Source organism: Mesoplodon mirus (assembly GCF_964341445.2).
Source record: "Mesoplodon mirus genome assembly, chromosome: 1".
In the NCBI taxonomy this organism is placed as follows: domain Eukaryota; kingdom Metazoa; phylum Chordata; class Mammalia; order Artiodactyla; family Ziphiidae; genus Mesoplodon; species Mesoplodon mirus.
Window position 1 is genome coordinate 35,582,265 of NC_138976.1, and position 24,556 is coordinate 35,606,820.

Genomic DNA, 24,556 nt, shown 5'->3' on the forward strand with positions numbered 1-24,556 from the left:
CACTCATTCTCCATAGAACAGCCAGAGTCATCTGGTTAAACTGCAAATCCAATCATTTTGGTCTCATATGTAAATCCTTTAATGGCTACTTATTGTATTCAAAATAAAATCTAATATTGTACTATGACCTGGCCCCTCTCTACCTGTGTTAGCCATTAGTTCTGTTCATCCATATTTCCATTCCTTCTCTCCTTGTGGGCACATAAAATGAATGCACTTCCTCATACCGTTGAAATGGAGATATGCCCGTGTTACTTGCTTTGGACAATGAAACATAAGCAAAGTGATTTGAGAGCCAGAATGTGACTTTTAATGCACTTTCTTCTGCTACAGTGATCAGGGAAACCAGTATTGATATGGTGGTGCCACAAGATTGAAGCAGCTTGAATTGTTAGTAATAATGTAGGAGAGCTGCCCTGGAAGTTTGCCCAAATCCACAGTGGAATTTTCATGAGTGGGAAAAAAAAAAGGCTTCTGTGTGAGGTTTGGGAGTTGTTTGTTACTCAGCAAAACATAGCCTATCCTGATTGATACACTGTAGAAAGAGGAGTTACTTGCGGGAAGCCTCTTTAAAACAAAAGCAAAGGAAAAGTTTTTTCAGCAAATTTCCTTGTTTTTCATTAGACTTTTTAAAAAAATTAACAACTGGCTCTTATTAATTATTCACAAAAGGAATCACAATGAATCCCCAAATTGGAGGGAATTTCGGGGTGGCCCAAAGAGAAGGCACATACATATTTTGACAGGAAATGACACTCCTAGATAACATCTCTCAGTGTGGGTGGGCAAGACTGGATCACCATGGGGACAAAAGGAAGATGTGGGTAAAACTTTACAGAGAGAATCTGGCATGAGGAAATGTCACTTTAGGTGTGTTTATTAAAGTTAAACATTAACCAGGTAAGATAATTTCTTCCTCACCACCCAAGTAATACCTGCTACACTTTGTCTTTGGTTTAAAACATACCAGGAAGGATCTGAATGATTCAAATTTGGCTGAAAATGGAGCAATTTTTGAGGAACACATACTTTCCAAGCAGGAACATTTCTTTATCTTCTTTCAGGCTTCTATTACTATATATCTGCAATGATGGGCAGTGTTTAATTTGCAGAGAGAGAGAGAGATTGAAGAAGGGAAGAAGAGAGCAAATAGGAAAAAAGGAAGGGAGGGAGGTGGGGAGGAAGGAAGGAAAGGATGGAGAGAGAAGGATGAAAGGAAATAAATCTATAATGAGACTGGAATGTGCAGCCTCAATGAGAGGGGAGAGATGACCAACCCTTCCTAAAGACACTTAAACACCCAGAGCAGTAGGTGGCATTGTTTTGACCCCTTTTACCCAGGGTGACCATACTTTGGGAGGCTCAAGCTAAAATGGTGTGGTCACTACCAATGAATGTAGAGACTTGTAAGTGAGCTGGCCTCCAGGCATAGCGACCAGAAAAAGGAAATTCTCAGAGCCCCCCTCTTCTCCAGAACATGTGAGAAATCCTCAGAAGTTACTGAAAACAAGGTTGCCCATGCCTGTCGACTCTAGGGCACTGCAAAGGCATCCACTGGCTAGGGTCTCTGTCTTTTTTTTTTTTTTTTTTTTTTTCCCGTACGCGGCCTCTCACTGTTGTGGCCTCTCCCGTTGCGGAGCACAGGCTCCGGACGCGCGGGCTCAGCGGCCATGGCTCACGGGCCCAGCCGCTCCGCGGCATATGGGATCCTCCCAGACCGGGGCACGAACCCGCATCCCCTGCATCGGCAGGCGGACTCTCAACCACTGCGCCACCAGGGAGGCCCGGGTCTCTGTCTTATGTTTCAAAATTCTCTAGTTCTAAGGACTGAGTCGATGTCCATAGCAATGTCTTCTTATATAAGCAGAATGGGGCTGCACTGATCAGACAGCACTCTTACTTCCTGAGCTGTGAGCAGTCTGGTCTGGGCAATCTCTTTTTTTTTTGGAAGGACAAGACTACGTGCCCACTGCAAAGTTCATGTCCCACCATCCCGATGGTTGATGTAGTCCAGTTCTGCTCCCGGCTAGAGGCCCTAGCTGTGCCTCTGCCTCCTAAGTTCTTAGGTGAGGCCATAGATGGCCTCAAGGTTGAGACCTTTGGGTAGAAAGCTTCAGGCTGGGCCATATAAGCCCAGGTTCCGGGCCGCCTGGGAGATCCTGGGAGTTTTCCTCTGGGGAAATGGATAGTGAGCTGGTCTTCCAGACCTGTGTGGCTTCTTTATGGAAGGAGGGCCCTGAGTGCCAATGTTTAAGCCAGATCCCACTGCCTTTGTTTGGGTATTGCCCACTTGACATTCATGCTGGGCTGCCTCTGGGATCGTGCTTCCTTGCTGAGTCATCTGAGTGTCTTCAAACAAGCCTGGGAGCCTTTGCTCAGACCCCATGAACTTGTCCTTGTGCTTTACTTGATGACTGGTTTCCTGGTGGAAGGTTTGGACCGAGCGGTGCATCTCTAGGTGTGTGTGCCATGGAGACTCAGGGGCCTGGAGACAGCCTCTGTCAGCCTCCTCCAGCATATCCTCTGCCTCAGGATCCGCCTCTTCTAGGGACAGTGAATGCCTTCTCTCCTTGTTAATCCAAACAGCACTGACCATGGCCTCAGCAGGAGCAGGCATGTTCCCTCCTGAGAAAGCAAGGCACCAGCAGGGTCACCACTGCACAGTACATGGGTGGCTCTCATTTTGGGGGTCTCAGAGCTTTCAAGCTGAAGGAAGGCCATGCCAAATACATCAAGGAGGCCAGGTACCCAATGCACTGCATTATCTCTCTCTAACACACACATACACATACACACACACACACATTCATGCACAATTATTCATTTATTCAACAAATATTTATAGGCCCTTATAATGTGCCAGGCATTATTTATTCTAAGTCTTGGGAATACAATTATGAACACTGAGACAAAATCTACCTCTTCATGATGTGGTCTAGTGGACTAGAAAAAGAATAAGCAAATAAACATACTATAATAGTTTCTGGTGGTAATCAATGCTATGGAAAAAAACATTCAAGTGTGATAGAATTTAATAGGAGACTTTTGACTGCAGTGAGGGAGTGAACCCTAGGAAGAAGAATAACCCTTTCCACTGGCCTGTGGAAAGGGTTATTCTTAACTTACAGGGTTTTGTGTTGTGGGATTCTGATAATGGGTTTAGCACTCAAGGCAGAGGAGAGGGGAACTGTGTTTTGAGGCAGTTCCTTTTGGAGGACTGGTCTTTATCTTTCTGAACCATAGCCTCTGCTCTGGGAACATGTTTGCAGCACCTACTGCTTCCCTGAACTGGCTTCAGGGATGAGAAGGCAGACTGATGTCTTTCTTCCTTCTCAGGGACATCTTTTTACCACTTGTGGAACGTGATAGTTTCTTGTCAACTCTTGGTGGCATTGAGGGTTGGAGAAATGACTGAAAGCCATTTTCCTATAGAAAGGAGACCTGTGGCCAGCCTGGAATTCCCTCTGAAATGCAGTGAAGCTCCCTTGAGCATTCTGACATTTGTCCCTGCTGGAGGCCCCTAGGTGACAGAGTACATGGTGTGAGTGGAGAGGTGGTGTTGAAGGAATAAAGCCAGAAGGAAGCCCTTGAACTCTAGTGCTAGGAATCCAGAACACCTGCCATTGCATTTCTAGAACCTAAATTCATTCCATAACACTAAGACAGGATGAAGAAAGCTAATTCCAGAGGGCTTCCTTCCATTAATCAGCTCCCAGAGTATGTGCCCTTCCAGATACAACCCAGTGTCTTAAGACACTGAGATCTAGTTTTAGTGGGAGCCAATCTCAGTGGCCACTCTGTCTTCCTGAGTCTGCTGTGCTGGACACAGAGGATCCCTAAATTCCCTCTACTTGCTTGGCTTCATGGCATTAATATCTCCTGGTTTTCTCCTATCATTTAAGAAAAATGACCTGTGGTAGACACACAACATACAACTTACCGTCTTAGCCATTTTGAAGTGTACAGTTCAATAGTGTTAAGTCCATTCACATTGTTGCACAACCGATCTCCAGAACTTTTTCATCTTTCCCAAACTGACGCTATACCCATTAAACAACTCTTCATCTCCCCCACCCTGGCAACCACCATTCTACTTTCTATCTCTGTGAATTTGACTACTCCAGGTACGTCATATGAGTAGATCATTACGGCACTTGTCTTTTTGTGACTGGCTTATTTCACTTAGCATAATGTCCTCAAGGTTCATGTAGGTTCATCCAAGATTCAGCATGTGTGAATTTCCTTTTTCGGGCTAATATTCATCTGCTACCATTTTGACTGCTATCTTCCCTGACTTCTTTTCCTCTGCTTGTCCCTTCAATATTTGAGTATTGTAGAACTCTAATTGTCATCCCAGCCTCTTATCAATTTACACATTGGTCCTCCACAATTTTATCCATGCCCATGGCTTCAACTACTACCAATATGTTGATGACCCCCAATCTGTATCTCCAGCCCACATTTCTCTCCTGAGATCCAGGCTGGTTGGAAGTTTTACAGACACCTCCCTCAAATGCAGCATATTCACAAACAAATTCATCTCTTCCTAATCAGAAATCTTTTTCTCCTATATTCTCTATCTCAGTAAATGGTACCACCATCCAGCCTGTTGCTAATGTGTAGGCAAAATTGCTTTTTTGCCCCCTCTCCCAGCATCATTTTCACCTCATTTTTATAATCTTAGTCTGATTTCTCCCTGGAGGACCACCTTATTCCTCACGCCCAGTCCAAGTGCTTCAAGTGTCCTTCTAACTCAGACTCATGTGACATAACAATCTGGTCCTCAGCCAATTAGCACAGAAAACCCTAAGGAGCTTTATACGTATTAATTTATTTAGTTCTCACCACAACCCTCTACTTTGGGGACTACAGTTATTCCCAGCTGAAAGATGAGGAAGCTGAGTCACAGAGTAATGTACGTGACTTGTTCAAAGCTGCACAGAGCAAGTCAGTGGCAGAGCTGGGACTCAGGTTCAGGCCCTTCTCCAGAGACCAAGTACAGGAACACTCCATCAGACAGCACACTACTTCTCACAGTTAGAGCAAGAATGTGGACTTGCAAACTGCTAGAAATGCCCTGAAAGATTCTGACTGAGCCTGCAGGTGAGAAGTCTTCCCTGGGGAAGCAGAGCCTGAGCATTCCCCCTTGCATTACCCTGTTGTAACTCATGATGTAACTCATGTCCATGACGTAACTCATCAAGTGGTGACCCCGGAGGAGGGAGGTTTGAGTTCTAGGATGCAGGAGAAAGGGGCAACGGGGATGCGTGGGGCAGGGGTGGTGAATTCTACGGGGCATGCTGAGTTTGAGATGTCTTTGGGGGCATACCCATCACATGGATGTGAGTCTGAACCACAGATGTGTTAAATCTGCTTTCATTTGATACAAATTTAATTAATGCTTGCTGAGTAACTGAATGAATTAATACCCTTGAGGATGGAATAGGGCTTTAGGAAACTGCCAGCTTCTGCCCTGCAGAGAGAGGGGGCTATTTGGCTGTACCAATTCAGTTCAAATGGATCCCACTCATTGGCAACAGCCCAAGTTGTGAGAGATGGGTGCCTTTAGCCCAAGGCAGTGCCCTTCCTGTCCCAGACAGTGAGGACTCTCTGGCCCCTGATTCCTTCCCAGACTTGCCTAGAGCGGGGTGGGCTGCTCAGTGAGTCCTGAACTGTATAAACAGCCACAGAAATTCCCAGAGCACAGCCTTGACCTTTCAGGGGGTCTTCCTACCTCTCTTGACTTGCCCTCTCGGTTAGAGGATGAAGGGCCGGGATTTGACAATCGCTTGCTTTCTGAGCCCTGTGCTCCTAACTTCCTCCTGGAATAAATCTGAGTTCCCAAAGGGAGGAGGCTGCTCCCCTGGAGGCGGGGCTTCTGTGTCTCAGTGCCCCTCCCCAGCTGCTGGTTGAGGGGGTGCAGAGCTCGCTCGGTGAGCCTGGGTACCTCCTGGGTCCCTGAGCCCTGCGCTTCCTCTGGCCAGTGCCCAAGCTGTTGGGAACATCATGTGTCCTCTCTCCCTGGCAGCGCGCTGCCTGCCAGCTGCCTGCTTGAGGCCCCAGCGGAACGGCCCTGCACCGGCCTCCCTGCTCTGTCTCTGCCTCTGGCCAGCCCGCCTCCCTGCTCTTCCCCACCAGGAGGCCGGCAGAGCCCTGGCCCTGCGCTGCCCACAGCTCAGCCACCCATTCTGCCCACAGCCAGGCCCTCGTGCCCTTCCCTTCTGCCCCCAGCACCTGCCCAGCCCTACCTTTCGGGAGCACCACCACGTGGGCCTGGGCCCTCTGTTGCCGTCTCAGGCCTGCATACTGCGCTCGCAGGAGCTGCATGCTGAGCAGGGGCCCTTTCCCTGGGGCCTGAGTCCCAGAGCCGTCGGCCATGAAGGGAGACCCCAGCTGCCAGAAGTGGGGCAGGGCACGGGCAGGGCAACCCCTTCATCCGGTTCCGGGAGCAAAGCAAACACTGATGGGCGGGGCTGGGGGGGAGGTGGTAGCGCTCAGGGAGAGGAGGGGGAGAGGGAAGTGAGGAGGAAGGTGGAAAGATCAGGAGAAGAGCAAGGGAGGGAGAGCGAGAAATTGGGGGAAGGAGAGGGTGGGAGCGGGCGGGAAGGAGAAGGAAAAGTTGGAGGGGGAGGAGGGAAGGAAGGGATGCAAAGAGGGGATGAAGAATGGAGGAAGGAGGTGATAGCCGCGGGGGATGAATGGGGGGAGAGAAGAGAGAGCACGGGGTGGGGGGGCAGCAGGAGGAGGGAGGGAGTGAAAGTGAGAAATTGATGGGCAGGGAGTGAGGGGAGGAGCCGGGAACAGAGAGAAGGACAAGCAGAGCTGCTCTGAGACCTTTTGGGGTCCAAGGAGTATCCTATTCCAGGTCCTTCACTGCTTGATCCGAAAGTGTAGAATCCGACTCCAGGAGCTACAGTGAAGCCTCCTGTTTCCTGGCAGAGCTGGAGCTAGTGCTGGGGGATGCCAAGTGCCCGCCTTGGTTCACACCCCTTGGACTGTAACCTGGATAATTGTCAGCAAACCTGCCTGTTCGGTTGGCAGTTGGAAAAGGAGCTGGAGCCTCAGGAATATGCACCAGCATCTGGGCAGAGGGAGACCCAGTAGCAAAGGTACCCCTGAGACCTCCACTCACTGCCCAGTGTGCAACCCTGGAGAAAGCCCAGCCCCAAAGTCACTGCGGGGACAGAGCCAGGGGAGCCCTGGCCTCTAGCCAGCCCCACCTCTTTGACATTTGACGTAGGCTCTGTGGTCTCAGCATTTCCCAACCAGTTAAGTTGGTGTTTATCTTACCCACAGCTACGTGCGCTCTCCCCCTCTGCTTGCTAGCCCCACCATGTCTATAACCGCTTTGAATCCTAAACCCTCTCTCGTACACCAGCTTCAGCCTATCCTGGCTCCATTTGGCGGATTAAGTTTTCTATCTTCTCCTAACATAATTACCCAATTACCCAAAATATCTACAGAGGCAGTGGAAACAGTAGTGGCTAAATTTAGGGACATTTTGGAGAATAACTGGATGGTATTTAGCCATAGGACATTGGATGAGAGATGGAGGGTGAAAGTCTGTTGGGTGGTGTATGCCGTATACATATATGCTATATACTTTGTTGGCTGGTATGTACTGCTGTAATAAGGTACCGCAAACTGGTTGGCTTAAACAACAGAAATTCATTGTCTTAGAGTTCTGAAGCCTGCAAGTCCAAGATCAAGGTGTCAGCAAGGTCAGTTCCTTCTGGGCATTGCAGAGGGAATCTGTTCCATGCCTCTCACTTTGTTTCTGGTGGTTTGCTAGCAACCTTTGTCTTTCCCTGGCTTGTAAAAGCATCACCTGATCTTTGCCTTTATATTCACCTGGTGTTCTTCCTGTGTGCATGTCTCCGTGCCCAAATTTCCCCTTTTTATAAGGATACTAGTCATATTGGATTAGGATCCACTCCAGTGACCTCATCTTAAGTCAACTATATCTGCAATGATCCTATTTCCAAACAAGGTCACATATGAGGTACTAGTGTTAGGACTTCAACATATGGATTTGGGGGGGGGGCGGACACAATTTAACCCATATCAGGTAGGGAAATGGTAGTTCCAGTCACAGAGATGCACAGGAGAGGAGCAGACTGGGGCAAGGGAGAGGGGGAGGGATTTATTTTAGATGTTATGTTTGAGGTACCTATGATCGTTGGGTCACCAGGAGGGAGTTAGAAGCTTGGTAGAGAGAGGCAGATGTCATTGTTTGTGAAAATGATACAGTTCATTATTGGAAAAATTTTATCATTAGACAATCACGCATATAGAGAATTGAGAGATGGTCCAAAGTTGCTTTCTTTTCCCTTTTCAGTCCCCACCAGCTTGTTCAAGTTCATGTTTAATGGGCAGAAGAGAGGTCTCCTCCATGCACTTCTACTTTCTTCTTTCTCCTCTCTTGTCCCAGCATCTAACTTCTTCCTCTTGGCATCTGGTCCATCATTATGTTCTAACTACTGAGAGAGGGGATGAATGGTCTAGGCTAGTGGAGCTTCTACAAGACTACTTTTTAACATAACTTCTGTGCCACTATTTAAAAAAAAAAAAGTCTCACTCTCTTTCCCCCACCTCCTCAAGACCTCTGCAGTTATCCTGGCTTGGGTTGGGTAGGGCTCCATCAGTGGGAGGGTATATACTCCAGGAAGAGGGTTATGAAGGTGAAAATGTTCACCCTACTGTATAAGAATTGAAGTCTTGGGCTTCCCTGGTGGTGCAGTGGTTGAGAGTCTGCCTGCCGATGCAGGGGACACGGGTTCGTGCCCAGGTCCGGGAAGATCCCACATGCCGCGGAGTGGCTGGGCCCGTGAGCCATGGCCACTGAACCTGTGCGTCCGGAGCCTGTGCTCCGCAACGGGAGAGGCCACAACAGTGAGAGGCCCGCATGCTGCAAAAAAAAAAAAAAAAAAAAAAAAAAAGAATTGAAGTCTTCAGTCCATATGTGGCAGCTGAAGTCTTAGAATTGAATGAAATTTCCAGTTTAGGAGGATATTTCAAGATACCAAGCTCTAGGAAGACCAATATTTAAGGGGCAGGCAGAAGTAAGAAGGTAATGTTGAGAACAGAAGAAGTGAAATCAAAATGATAGGAGGAGAAACAGTGAAGAGGGACATCCCAGACTGTAAGGAAGGAAAGAAATGTTGCAAAAGATCCAGACTGGCCAAAAAGGGGGAAACAGAATCTCTTGATTACCTTCCTGCCCTATAGAATAGTATCTGAGAAATATACACAAAAGACTGGTTCTCAATCTGGCTACACATTCAGACCACCTTGGGAGTTTTATTTATTTATTTATTATTTTTAAATTAATTTATTTATTTTTGGACTGTGTTGGGTTTTTGTTGCTCGGCATGGGCTTTCTCTACTTGCCGCAAGTGGGGGGGCTACTCTTTGTTGCGGTGCGTGGGCTTCTTATTGCGGTGGCTTCTCTTGTTGTAGCGCATGGGCTCTATGCGCGTGGGCTTCAGTAGTTGTGGTGCACAGGATCAGTAGTTGTGTCTTGTGGGCTCAAGAGCTCAGGCTCAGTAGTTGTGGTGCACAGGCTTAGTTGCTCCACGACCTGTGGGATCTTCCTGGACCAGAGCTCGAACCCGTGTTCCCTGCATTGGCAGGCGGATTCTTAACCACTGCACCACCAGGGAAGTCCCACCTTGGGAGTTTTAAAAGAAACACCCGTGCTTGAGTGCCTCCCCTAAATATTCTGATTCACGTAGTCTGGGGTGGTATCTGGAGATTGGTATGTGTCTAACGTTCTCCACTGCTCTAGAGAGCCAACTGCCCAGATTTCTGAGTCCCTGGGTCTCTGGTTGAGAGACAAATGGTGGGAAATAGCCCGAGCTTCTTCATCCTTTTTTTATCAGGGAGCCTCTCTATCATGAGCTGAAGACAATAGAGACCCCTCCATTCTAGTCCAGTTGCATCTGCCATCAAATTGGACTCAATTTCTACTATATTTGGCACTTATTTATCAGTCTTCATCTTTTAATATTAATAGTTATCCCTCTCTATGGTTGTATGTTTGTAGGTATTCCGATGAGAAATAGGAGAGGCTACCAACTGCTGGTTGCCTGCCTTTTGGAAGCTTAAATTCCTTCTTTAATTCATATGGTTCCTCTCTCTCTTTTAATACCCAAATCTTTAATCTACTTGGAATTGATTTTAGTGTGAGAGTTTCAGATAAAGCATGAATCTAACTATTTTTCCTCCAAATAATTGTCCAGTTGCACAATAGCACTTATTGAATAAACTTCCCTTTCCCTATGTTGCAGTAACAGTAATAATAGTGTAAGGAACCATTGGCAATCGTATCCCATTCCAGAGAGTCTTCTGACATAAATGAAAAATATTATTGAGCTGGAGCCCTTCTTGAAACATGATGACGGCTACCACTGAATGGACATGCTTTATTAGTCAGGAGGACTCACCAGGGGAGCAAGAAATAAGCTTGCTCGGGGTTCAAGACACCAGAAAGGGATGAGATGCCCTGTTATTTGAAGAAATATTTTCTTTTTTCCACATGGTTTAAACTGTACTGAACCTGAAAATGAAAGTCTGTGTTGAGAGGTAAGCATGTGTTTAATCTAACAGGGTCAGTAAAGAAAGGAACCACTTTCCCTGCAGCTCTCATGGGAGCTTATAGGAAAGGAAATTAGACCTAGAGGATCCAAGTCCACTCCTGTTCAAGGGACCCAGCTCTTCTATAAGACTTGGGTGACAAAGGTGTCACTTAATCACTAGGGCTCTATTCCAGAGAGAATCACTCAGACCGGAGGCACTATAAAGGCCAATCATTGGTGGGCGGAGATTCAGAGACTTGAAGAAGCCCGTATGGGAGATGGTTGGCGAGCCAAAGGCCAGGAGAGCCAGGTATATGTGGGGGTGGGTGAGCAACAGGAGTGGATCCTGTCCTGGTGAAGGACTTAAGTTTTGAGTTCTTTCCACTGGAGACTTGAGGAAAGGCTTAAGATACACTGATCTTTCGCTTTTCCTCTTCTCTGTAATGATTTCACTCTGAAATTATCCCACCTCTACCGCTTAGTGATGTAGCCTTAGAAAGACCAAAAGGGCAAGATGGTGAGGGATGGGAGGCCTTCCTGGAATGTCTTCTTGCTGGTTCTAGTGAGGAGGGGCCTCATCCTGTTAAGTAGACTGTGGCTTGGGGTTCCATGTGGACAGTGTCCACAGGAGACCCAGGTGTGATGGGAAAGGACTCAGGATGTCGAAGAGTGCTCCAGGGCAGACAGACTCCTAAGTTCAGGGTTCTCGGCCTTATGGAATGAGAGAGATTCCTCTCTGAAAAACGCAAGTATGTGCCAGACCTGTGAAAACAATAGTTTCATTCACTGAGCCCAGACAACTGTGGGCCAGGTATGTGCTAATCACTCCATGTACATAATCCATTTTTTTTGTGGTAAAATATACATAACATGAAATTTACCATTTGAACTATTTTGAGAGTACAATTCAGTGGCATTGAGGAGGTTCACGATGTTGTACAACCATCACCACTATTTGTTTTCAGAACCCTTCATTGTCCCAAACAAACTCCATACCCGTTAAACTGTAATAATCCTTCATTCCTTTCCACCCCCCAACCCCCAGTTCCTGGTAAAACCTCTATTCTACTTTGTCTCTATGGATTTGCCTACTTTTGGTACTTCATGTAAGTGGAATCATACAATATTTTTCCCTTTGTGTCTGGATTATTTCTCTTAGCATGATGTTTTCAAGGTTCATCCATGTTGGAGCATGTATCAGTACATCATTCCTTTTTATGGATGAATAATATTCTATGGTATGACTATAACACATTTTGTTTATCCATTTGTCCATTGATAGACATTTGGCTTGTTTCCATATTTTGGCTATTGTGAATAATACTGCTATGAAAATGGGTACACAAGTATTTGTGTGAATCCTGGCTTTCAGTTCTTTTGGATATATATCTAGGAGAGGAATTGCTAGACCATATGGTAAATATATGTTTAACTTTTTGGGGGTTTTTTGTTTTTTGTTTGTTTTATTTTTTATTTATTTATTTTTGGCTGCATTGGGTCTTCATTGCTGTGCACGGCCTTTCTCTAGTTGCAGCAAGTGGGGGCTACCCTTCGTTGTGGTGTGCGGGCTTCTCATTGAGGTGGCTTCTTTTGTTGCGGAGCACGGGCTCTAGGTGTGCGGGCTTCAGTAGTTGTGGCACGCAGGCTCAGTAGTTGTGGCTCACGGGCTCTAGAGTGCAGGCTCAGTAGTTGTGGTGCATGGGCTTAGTTGCTCTGCAGCATGTGGGATCTTCCTGGGCCAGGGCTCAAACCCGTGTCCCCTGCATTGGCAGGCGGATTCTTAACCACTGCGCCATCGGGGAAGCCCTATGTTTAACTTTTTGAAGAACTTGTATGTAATCAAATTTAATCCCCCTTGAGAACAATGTGAGAGAGGCAACATTATTATCCTTTCTCCTTCACTTTTTATATTGAATTCATCTCTAGCCCAGGTAGTTCCAGCTCTGAAATATATCCCAAACCCGTATGCTTGTCTGCACCTCCTCCGGCACCATCTTAGTCTCAGTTGTCCTTGTTTCTTTCTCCAAGACCCCTGCAACAGCCTCCTAACTGGCTCCTTGCTTCTATACCATGCTCTCCCATCTATTCTCTTCTCAGTGATCAGTGTTCTCCTGAAGGCCCAAGGCAAATTGACTTATGCCTTCCTCCTAGTCAAAATCCTTCAGTGGCTTCCCAACGCCCTCGAACTAGCATTCAAGTCTTTCTCATGGCCTATGAGGTTGTGCATGTCCTGGGTCTGTCTCACCACACCAGTCTCCTGGTTGACTTTCCTCTTGCTCCCTACATTCTAGACCAGATTTCCTACAAATACATTACAGGTGTGCCCAAGATTGAGACCCACAGACCCCAGGGCAGGTGCCTCCAGCCACAAAGAGCTCATCCACTTACTCCAATGGCCCATACAAAGAGTATCATCTTCTAGGTGGGCCACAGTGTGAACAAGGGGAGAAAGTTCTCTTGCCATGTTAGCCTTCTCTCATTTTCTTGAATGCCCCCGATGTCTGTTCCTCCTTGGAGCTTTGCTATGTGCTGTTCTCTCCATCTTCTAAAATACTCCTTTGTTTACCCTCATCTCCATCCCCATTTTCATGGCATGCTCACCATTTGCAGCACCTGCTTCTTTCCTAGCTGACTTGCAATCAACTTCAATTTACAGTTTAAGAGAAGACTTAAGAGTTAGGAGCATAGACTATGGAGCCAGACTATGTGGGTTTGTATCCTATCTTCCCTACTCTTGAAAGTGTGCCTTTGGGCCAGCTACTTAACGTCAATGTGTTTGCAGGTAAACCAATTCCCATAGACAGGGAGGCAGTATGAGCTGAGTAAACAACCAAAACAAACTTCGCCTAGCATCATCTCCACAGACTAGGCTTTGTGGCAGTATTGCACCTGGATTCATTTAATCTGCACAGTAATTATATGTGGTTAGGTGCCATGTTATTATCATCATCATTTCCATTTTCCAGATGGGGAACTTTAGGCTTGGTGAGGGTAAATGACTTACTGGTAAGTGGCTTAGGCAAGATCAAGACTTTCCAATTCCAGATGCTCAAACCTTAGAGCATCATTGCTATATTTCAGTTGTATACAGAGTAATATATTGTAATGTCATTTACCTGGGAACAGTGAAGTCCTGCCCTCCAGTATTGTCAGGATCCAGTTGTAGTCAACAGATCCCACTCTGGCTAAGTCAAGCAGAAGGAGATTTCACGTGAGGAACTGGGTGCTTATAAAATGGCTAGAAAACCAGGAAGAGTAATTTTAGCCCTCCAAACCACTCTACCCTTGTCACAAATTATGTTTTCCAAGGATGGCATAAACAATATCTTCCATCCTACATGCTCTTTTGCAATTGAGTTTGCCACTCCCTCATCAAGAGATGGAGTCTGTATCTTCACCCTCCTGAACCTAGATTGGTTGTGTGACATCATTTGACCAACAGAGTGTGGTAGAAGTGATGCTATGCCTGTTCTTGTCATAATAACCCTTAGCTTCTGGTGACTTTGGCTTCCTGCTTTTTGGAATGCTTGCCCTTGGGTGCTCCTTCTCTAAGCCCAAAGACCATGCTGTGAGCATCCCGAGCAACATAGAGAAGCTGCATAAGCTGCATGTAGATGCTTCAGTCAACATTGCCAGGTGAACTCCCAGCCAATAGCCAGTATCAACTGCCAGCCATATGAGTGAGCCCCCTGGACATCCAGCCGAGTCGAGCCTTCAGATAACTGCAGCCCAGCCAACATCTAAATGTAATTTCATGAGAGACCCCAATGGAGAATTGCTTACCTGAGCCCAGTAAATGCATGAGTAATAATATTAAGTAGTTGTTTTAATTCACTAAGTTTGGGGATGGTTCATTACACAGCAATAGATAATCAGAACAATCCTGACTCTGAATATGTTATCACTGTTGCTCAAACTACTGAATTGGGGAAACACCTGCTAAATTAGGAAGCTGCCAGTACAACTTCTAGACTTCAAGTCACACCATCTCTTCCATGAACCACACTTACAAAATGGATGCATGCATTCTGCCTCTCTGCCAATAAAAATTCTTGAAAATGCATCTGATTGGTGGAACCCAAAGCACCAGGTGAAGAGAATCCTAGCTGCAAGGAAGTCTGGGAAATGTAGTTGTTTCAAAGCTTCCCAGGCTTTGTAAGATAACAGGACTGAAATGGATGTTGAGAAAAACAGTCCACAGTATGAGCCACCCATCGTTATTCCTAAATGACTAAGCAATTTCAAGACTCAAGAAAATAAAAAGAATGCTTTTTAAATGTATGTTGCATAATTCAGACTCTCTTTTCACCGGAGATATCTTTTGCGTTCATTATTCCATAGACCACTGGGGCACAGTTCATCACACTAGATTATTACAGTGTTCAAAGAAATCTTATCAGTATCTGAGTATTTATATCCCTCTGGGAGGTTTTAAAAAAATCTTTGCTGTCTTTTTAGTAAATACAAAGAGCAGTTGAAACAAATGATAGTGCTTTGATGCTAGGTTATATTTTAACCAAAAGAATGTAGACGTCTTGGTAGTGTTCACCAAAATATTCACTGGACTATTTTACAGTCTTCAAGTACTGGTAAAATTTATTTTTTAATTTGTATTTTTTATTGAGGTAAAACTCACATAGCATAAAACTCATATTTTAAACTTTTTAAAAAATGAACAATTCAGTGGCATTTAGTACATTCACAATGTTGTACAACCATTACCTCTATCTAGTTACAAAACATTTCATCACCCCAAACAGAAACCCCATACCCACTGAGTTACTCTCCCTTCCCCTATATCCCTATTTCCTCCCAATCACTAAACTGCTTTCTGTCTCTAAGGATTCTCCTCTTCTGGATATTTCATGAAAATGGAACCATACAATATGTATGGTGCCTGGCTTCTTTCATTCAGCATAATGTTTTCAAAGTTCATCTATGTTGTAGCCTGTATCAGCACTTCATTCCTTTTATGGTTGAACAATATTCCATTGTATGAATACATCACTTTTGTTTATCCATTCATCTGTTGATGGACATTTTGGCTATTGTGAATAGCACTATTTTGAATAGTATTGCTATGAATATCAGTGTACAGGTTTTTCTTTGAATAGCTCTTTTCAGTCCCTTTGGGTACTCTACCTAGGAGTAGAATCGCTGAGTCATATGGTTGTAGCATGTTTTCATTGCAAAACTTCCTTGGCTGAAACTGTGTTGCATTTTTTTTTAACCTGTTGAAATGATGCTTTAATACTGTCTAAAACTATCTCCAATAAAAACAATACACTCAACTCCTGTATTCTCTCCTGAAAGAGAAAGCTCAGTTCAAGATTTGTCACAGCAATACACTTTCAGTTTAGAACTCTTATTGTTTTAGATATTTACAACCTTCACAAAGTACATAATTGTATACTGAAATTTTGCCATATCTTTAGAATATAGTATTTGGGGCAAGGGGAAATACAGTTTTTAAAGTTAGAACCTAAGTCATTGTTAACATTTAAGTCAATGGCTTTATTAAGTTTATATACATTTCTAAAAGAACAAAGTACAAAACCAGATTGGCTTATTTCTTCAGCAGTTTACTAATTCTACCTTTCACCATTAAACAAAAACACTTTGATAGTTAAAGTTGTCGTTGATCAACTGCTTGTGAGGACTATTCCTTCTGAAGATTATTCTGTAAAGCTACATCCTAATTAGAATGGTATTGGCGTTCAAATACAACCAGCTGAATTTTATGAATGACACTACTTAAAAAAAATTTATTGAGCACCTCTTTTTTAAATTTTTTATTTTTTTGCAGTATGAGGGCCTCCCACTGTTGTGGCCTCTCCCGTTGCAGAGCACAGGCTCCAGACGCGCAGGCTCAGTGGCCATGGCTCACGGGCCTAGCCGCTCCGCGGCATGTGGGATCCTCCCGGACCGGGGCACGAACCCGTGTCCCCTGCATCAGCAGGCGGACTCTCAACCACTGCGCCACCAGGGAAGCCCCGCACCTCTTTTTTTAAAAATAAATTTATTTATTTTTGGCTGCGTTGGGTCTTCGCTGCTGCGTGCGGGCTTCTCTTGTTGCAGAGCATGGGCTCCGGGTGTGTGGGCTTCAGTAGTTATGGCACACAGGCTCGGCAGCCATGGTGCACGTGCCAAGTGCTCTGCGGCATGTGGGATCCTCCCAGACCAGGGCTCGAACCTGCGTCCCCTGCATTAGCAGGTGGACTCCCAACAACTGCACCACCAGGGAAGCCTGACACCACTTTTTTTTTCTGTGTTGGGTCTTCATTGCTGCGTGCGGGCTTTCTCTAATTGCAGCAAGCGGGGGCTACCCCTCGTTGCAGTGCGTGGACTTCTCATTGCAGTGGCTTCTCTTGTTGTGGAGCACGGGCTCTAGGCGTGCAGGCTTCAGTAGTTGTGGCTCACGGGCTCAAGAGCGCAGGCTCAGTAGTTGTGGCGCATGGGCTTAGTTGCTCCGCGCATGTGGGATCTTCCCGGACCAGGGCTCGAACCTGTGTCCCTTGCATTGGCAGGCGGATTCTTAACCACTGCACCACCAGGGAAGTCCCCTGATACTGCTTTTGAGTGTACTAACAAGTGTTTAGAACAGTGTGCTTTTGAGGATTGCTTATTTTTAATTCACATATTAAAATCTTGAACCACAACAACAATAATGGTGAGAAAAAAAAAAGTGCCAGAGCTATCTGGCTTCACAACGGTTATGACAGAAAAGTATAGTAGTCAGCAGTTTCTTCACAATGAAAAGGTCATCAGTGGGGAAGAAAAACCTTTGAAGGGTATCTTCAGTGGAATTTGGAACTTTCCTCACCTATATTAGCAAGTGCCTCCTATAGCAAGTTGCCTTGTGAAAGCGCCTCTCATATAAAAGAATAAAAGAATAAGTTCCTTTAGAAAGGCTACAATGGGGCTTCCCTGGTGGCGCAGTGGTTGAGAGTCCGCCTGCCAATGCAGGGGACATGGATTCGTGCCCTGGTCCGGGAGGATCCCACATGCCGCGGAGCGGCTGGGCCCGTGAGCCATGGCCGCTGAGCCTGCGCGTCCGGAGCCTGTGCTCTGCAACGGGAGAGGCCACAACAGTGAGAGGCCCGCGTACCGCAAAAAAAAAATAGAAAGGCTACAATGGAGAGAGGACTAACTAGGCCAGTGTTAGAAAATCTGCATCTGTCCCCGAGATCCTGAGCAGACCTCAGCAGCTTCCTCTTCTGCAATGCAAGAGGTCTGCACTGTCTGACACAACTTCCAGCTCTAACTATGTTTTCATCAAAGGCCACCAAGGAAGGAAACATGCCTTTTTACCTCATAACATGAAGGCATTTTTATAACTATTTTATGTATTGGTTTTATCTTCAGTTTAGTTCAGCAGTATTCTACGTGAAACACCCAGTGCACCTCATATGTTACAAATATTCAAAAAACATGAGCTTGGTGATGACAGTTCAAAAGAAGTCATATCCAAGTAACTGATGTGAAGAGACTCAGAAAATAAATCATTTTAGAATATTCTTTATGCCTTTAAAACAAAAAATAGGTATAATTTTATTTCAAGAAAGTATTTAGCATTTAAAGTGGAGAATGACTAACTAATTGGTAGTGCTGGCATTTATTTTCTTTTCACATTGAAACTTGGAAAACAAGGTTATAAGTTAAACTCAACCTCTTTATTATAAAAGTCTTTATTTAGTCACCTAAGTTTATTTTTACAACAAAGCACTTTTAATGTATTTTAAAACACACATGCTTTGATTGAAGAGTGACTGTGAATGGATCCAGTTTTCTTCCAGCTGTGATGACAACCTTGTCATTTCTTCTAGAAGTACAGGCTCTGAAGGAAGCATTTTAAGGTGAACTTTAAAAACACGCAAGCTATCCCTGGGCTGGCTGTGATTTATGTCATAGCATGTTCTGCCTATGTTTTCCTCTAAGAGTTTTATAGTGTCTGCCCTTACATTTGGATTTTATATCCATTTTCAGTTTATTTTTGTATATGGTGTTGGAAGTGTTCTAATTTCATTCTTTTACATGTAGCTGTCCAGTTTTCCCAGCGCCACTTATTGAAGATGCTATCTTTTCTCCATTGTATACTCTTTCCTCCTTTATCAAAGATAAGGTGACAATATGTGTGTGGGTTTATCTCTGGGCTTTCTATCCTGTTCCATTGTTATCTATTTCTGTTTTTGTGCCAGTACCATACTGTCTTGATTACTGTAGCTTTGTAGTATAGTCTGAAGTCAGGAGCCTGATTCCTCCAGCTCCATTTTTCTTTCTCAATATTGCTTTGGCTATTCGGGGTCTTTTGTGTTTCCATACAAATTGTGAAATTTTTTGTTCTAGTTCTGTGAAAAATGCCATTGGTAGTTTGATAGGGATTGCATTGAATCTGTAGATTGTTTTGGGTAGTGTAGTCATTTTCACAATGTTGATTGTTCCAATCCAAGAACATGGTATATCTCTCCACCTGTTTGTATCATCTTTAATTTCTTTCATCAATGTCTTATAGTTTTCTGCATACAGGTCTTTTGTCTCCCTAGGGAGGTTTATTCCTAGGTATTTTATTCTTTTTGTTGCAATGGTAAATGGGAGTGTTTCCTTAATTTCTCTTTCAGATTTTTCATTGTTACTGTATAGGAATGCAAGAGATTTCTGTGCATTAATTTTGTATCCTGCTACTTTACCAAATTCATTGATTAGCTCTAGTAGTTATCTGGTAGCATCTTTAGGATTCTCTACATATAGTATCATGTCATGTGCAAACAGTGACAGTTTTACTTCTTCTTTTCCAATTTGGATTCCTTTTATTTCTTTTTCTCCTCTGACTGCTGTGGCTAAAACTTCCAAAACTATGTTTAAAAATAGTGGTGAGAGTGAGCAACCTTGTCTTGCTCCTGATCTTAGAGGAAATGGTTTCAGTTTTTCACCATTGAGAATGATGTTGGTTGTGGGTGTGTCATATGACCTTTATTATGTTGAGATAGGTTCCCTCTATGCCTACTTTCTGCAGGGTTTTTTTTTAATCATAAATGGGTGTTGAATTTTGTCGAACACTTTTTCTACATCTACTGAGATTATTATATGGTTTTTATCCTTCCATTTGTTAACATGGTGTATCACATTAATTGATTTGCGTATATTGAAGAATCCTTGCATTCCTGGGATAAACCCCACTTGATCATGGTGTATGATCCTTTTAATGTGCTGTTGGATTCTGTTGGCTAGTATTTTGTTGAGGATTTTTGCATCTATGTTCATCAGTGATATTGGCTTGTAGTTTTCTTTTTTTGTGACATCTTTGTCTGGTTTTGGTATCAAGGTGATGGTGACCTCGTAGAATGAGTTTGGAAGTGTTCCTCCCTCTGCTTTATTTTGGAAGAGTTTGAGAAGGATAGGTGTTAGATCTTCTCTAAATGTTTGATAGAATTCACCTGTGAAGCCATCTGGTCCTCGACTTCTGTTTGTTGGAAGATTTTTAATCACAGTTTCAATTTCAGTGCTTGTGATTAGTCTGTTTATATTTTCTATTTCTTCCTGGTTCAGTCTTGGAAGGTTGTGCTTTTCTAAGAATTTGTCCATTTATTCCAGGTTGTACATTTTATTGGCATGTAGTTGCTTCTAGTAATCACTCATGATCCTTTGTATTTCTGCAGTGTCAGTTGTTACTTCTTTATCATTTCTAATTCTATTGATTTGAGTCTTCTCCCTTTTTTTCTTGATGAGTCTGGCTAATGGTTTATCAATTTTGTTTATCTTCTCAAAGAACCAGCTTTTAGTTTTATTGATCTGTGCTATTGTTTCCATCATTTCTTTTTCATTTATTTCTGATCTGATATTTATGATTTCTTTCCTTCTGCTAACTCTGAGTCTTTTAGTTCTTCTTTCTCTAATTGCTTTAGGTGTAAGGTTAGGTTGTTTATTTGAGATTTTTCTTGTTTCTTGAGGTAAGAGTGTATTGCTTTAAACTTCCCTCTTGGAACTGCTTTTGCTGCGTCCCATAGGTTTTGCGTCGTTGTGTTTTCATTGTCATTTGTTTCTAGGTATTTTTTGATTTCTTCAGTGATCTCTTGGTTATTTAGTAGCGTATTGTTTAGCCTCCATGTGTTTGTATTTTTTACAGATCTTTTCCTGTAACTGATATCTAGTTTCATAGCGTTGTGGTTGGAAAACATACTTGATACAATTTCAATTTTCTTAAATTTACCAAGGCTTGATTTGTGACCCAAGATATGGTCTATCCTGGAGAATGTTCCATGAACACTTGAGAAGACAGTGTATTCTGTTGTTTTTGGATGGAATGCCCTATAAAAATCAATTAAGTCCATCTTATTTAATGTGTCATTTAAAGCTTGGGTTTCCTTATTTATTTTCATTTTTGATGGCCTGTGCATTGGTGAAAGTGGGGTGTTAAAATCCCCTCCTATTATTGCATTACTGTCAATTTCCCCTTTTATGGCTGTTAACATTTGCCTTATGTATTGAGGTGCTCTTATGTTGGGTGCATAAATATTTACCATTGTTATATTTTCTTCTTAGATTGCTCCCTTGATCATTATGTAGTGTCCTTCTTTGTCTTTTGTAATAGTCTTTATTTTAAAGTCTATTTTGTCTGATATGAGAATCGCTACTCCAGCTTTCTTTTGATTTCCATTTGCATGGAATATCTTTTTCCATCCCCTCACTTTCAGTCTGTATGTCCCTAGATCTGAAGTGGGTCTCTTGTAGACAGCACATATATGGGTCTTGTTTTTGCATCCATTCAGCCAGTCTATGTCTCTTGGTCGGAGCATTTAATCCATTTACATTTAAGGTAATTATTGATATGTATCTTCCTATTACCATTTTCTTAATTGTTTTGGGTTGTTTTTGTAGGTTTTTTCCTTCTCTTGTGTTTCCTGCCTAGAGAAGTTCCTTTAACATTTGTTGTAAAGCTGGTTTGATAGTGCTGAATTCTCTTAACTTTTGCTTGTCTGTAAAGGTTTTAATTTTTCCATTGAATCTGAATGAGATCCTTGCTGGGTAGAGTAATCTTGGTTGTAGGGTTTTCCCTTTCATCACTTTAAATATGTCCTGTCACTCCCTTCTGGCTTGCAGAGTTTCTGCTGAAAGATCAGCTTTTAACCTTATGTGGATTCCCTTGCATGTTATTTGTTGCTTTTCCCTTGCTGCCTTTAATATTTGTTCTTTGTATTTAATTTTTGATAGTTTGATTAATATGTGTCTTGGTGTGTTTCTCCTTGGATTTATCCTGTATGGGACTCTCTGCACTTTCTGGACTTGATTGACTATTTCCTTTCCCATGTTAAGGAAGTTTTCAACTATAATCTCTTCATATATTTTCTCAGAACCTTTCTTTTTCTCTTCTTCTGGGACCCCTATAATTCGAATGCTGGTGCATTTAATCTTGTCCCAGAAGTCTCTGAGACTGTCCTCAATTCTTTTCACTCTTTTTTCTTTTCTGCTCTGCAGTAGTTATTTCCACTATTTTATCTTCCAGGTCACTTACCCATTCTTCTGCCTCAGTTATTCTGGTATTGATTTCTTCTAGAGAATTTTTAATTTCATTTATTGTGTTGTTCATCATTGTTTGCTCTTTAGTTCTTCTAGGTCCTTGTTAAATGTTTCTTGTATTTTCTCCTTTCTATTTCCAAGATTTTGGATCATCTTTACTATCACTACTCTGAATTCTTTTTCAGGCAGACTGCCTATTTCCTCTTCATTTGTTTGGTCTGGTGGGTTTTTACTTTGCTCCTTTATCTGCTGCATATTTCTCTGTCTTCTCATTTTGTTTTACTTCCTGTGTTTGGGGTCTCCTGTTTGCAGGCTGCAGGTTCATAGTTCCCGTTGTTTTTTGTGTCTGCTCTCAGTGGGTGAGGTTGGTTCAGTGGGTTGTGTAGGCTTCCTGATGGAGGGGTCTGGTGCCTGTGTTCTGATTTGTGGGGCTGGATCTTCTCTTTCTGGTGGACAGGGCCACATCTTGTGGTGTGTTTTGGGGTGTCTGTGAACTTAGTATGATTTTAGGCAGCCTCTCTGTTAATGGATGGGGTTGTATTCCTGTCTTACTAGTTGTTTGGCATGGGGCATCCAGCACTGGAGCTTGCTGGCTGTTGAGTGGAGCTGGGTCTTAGCATTGAGATGGAGATCTCTGGGAGAGCTCTTGCTGATTGATATTACGTGGAGCTGGGAGGTCTCTGGTGGTCCAGTGTCCTGAACTCAGCTCTCCCACCTCAGGGGCTCAGGCCTGACACCAGGCTGGAGCACCAAGACCCTGTCAGCCATGCGGCATGGCCTCTGCTGACCCCTTAGTCTCTCCAGTTCACTGTACTGTAGCTACACCGGACATCTTTCAGGTCCTCAACCACATTTAATTCTTTTCCACTTTAGAGACTGTGCACTTGCTGTTCCCTCTTTTCTCTGTTCAGTGGCCACCAACTGGATCCTTAGTTTCATTTAACTTCTTAGAAAATGCATTTTCTTGTTCACAAAGAGAACAGGAGGGCCGTGAGGAAATGTGTCACTTCTTCTAACTGGGCTGCCGGCGCTGGAATCCCTGCCTCACCCCGCAGGCGCGTGGCCGAGGGGGGCGCAGGCATGTGCCGGCGTTTGGGGCGGGTCTTCTGCTTCTGGGGGCTTGGAAACACCGGGAAAGGCCGGCCGTGTGGGTTCACAAGGCAAGGTTTGCACCTCGCCTGCCTGTGCTGCATTTGGCTTTTCTGTTGATATGTCAAGAGCTCTGCCCTACAGCAGGCTGATCTTTGCATGTTAGCTGGTTTGTGTGTTTGGTTTTTTGGAAAGCAGACTATAGTTTATAATTCTTCATCATGTAATGACAAAATAGCTACCTGTCTAGAAAATGATTTGGGGAGGCAAGGACATTTTCTGACGTCTTTGTCCTTCTTTTCCCAACACTGTTATTTCAAATGGATTAAAAGTTCATTGTGAAAAAATGCACAAAAGTTTTCCTAAATTTGTTTTGATGTGGCCTATCAGAATTATTACTGTTGGTGGGGGGTGCATTTCTCCCTCTACACCTCTTGAGCTCTCGTGGCTGAATTAATAATAGAACTGACACAAGACAGATTACCAGGAGAAAAAGGAAGAAATCAGTGTGGACAGAGGTCTCATAGAAATGGGACCTAAGAAGTGGCAAAGCAGGCACCTTTTATACTTTTTAGACAAAGAAACAATAAATTTGTGAGGAATTGACAGGACAAAGAAATTTAGGTTTGGGGTGCTCAATTAGTGAATAAACTAAACAGAGTTTGGGCTTCGGGTACTAAATTAAGGAAATAACAGTGTTTGTTTATACAGGCTTCTTGGCCTGAATTCCTGTCTCTGGTGATAAAGGTATCTTTCTACCTCCAGATGCAGGGAGTATATCTTTCACATGAGAGATTTACTTCCTGCTTTCAGGGTGACAGAGAGGAGGGTCAGAGTGTCCCTTTTGCATGGGCCATTTCTTAAATAACTTTAATTAAAAATAATCATTATGCCACTGTAGCATATTTTGGGGTGGTCCACTCTGGGCCCCAACATTACCTATGCAATTACCACTTAATGTAATGATTGTATAAAATCATTAAGTGAATTGTAGATGCAGTGTAGTGATTATGTGCCTGGAGTCTACAGCCAGAGTACCTGGGTTTGAATCCTGACTCTGCCACTTAATAGTTGTGAAATCTCATTTCTTAATCTTTCTGTGCTCAGTTTTCCCATCTGTACATGGGGCTAATAACAGCACCTTTGTAAAGATGTAAAGTCCTTGGACCAGTACCTGGCATGAAGTCTGCACTATAAAAGCTTGTTGAATGCAGATTCACAAATTGGTCCAGATAATTACAACACCTTTAATCAAGATAATAAATAAATAGTACAAGTTCTTCTAAAGGAGGATGTTATGGATTTTAATTTTGACAATGCCTATCACTCCCTATAAAAGAACATTATTCCCCCAAAATATAACATACAAAGGCTAT

General features: G+C 43.6%; 1 protein-coding gene across 1 annotated transcript; it reads right to left on the bottom strand.

Annotated features, from left to right (window-relative positions):
* Positions 1-238: 238 nt before the first annotated feature.
* Positions 239-6,436, bottom strand: LOC309804492 (uncharacterized protein C9orf152; the record flags this gene model as incomplete). The annotated part of the gene is given in 3 exon segments (XM_082621836.1): positions 239-2,625; positions 6,249-6,409; positions 6,411-6,436. Coding segments are annotated over 3 exon segments (699 nt in total). The 3' UTR covers positions 239-2,113.
* Positions 6,437-24,556: the final 18,120 nt, after the last annotated feature.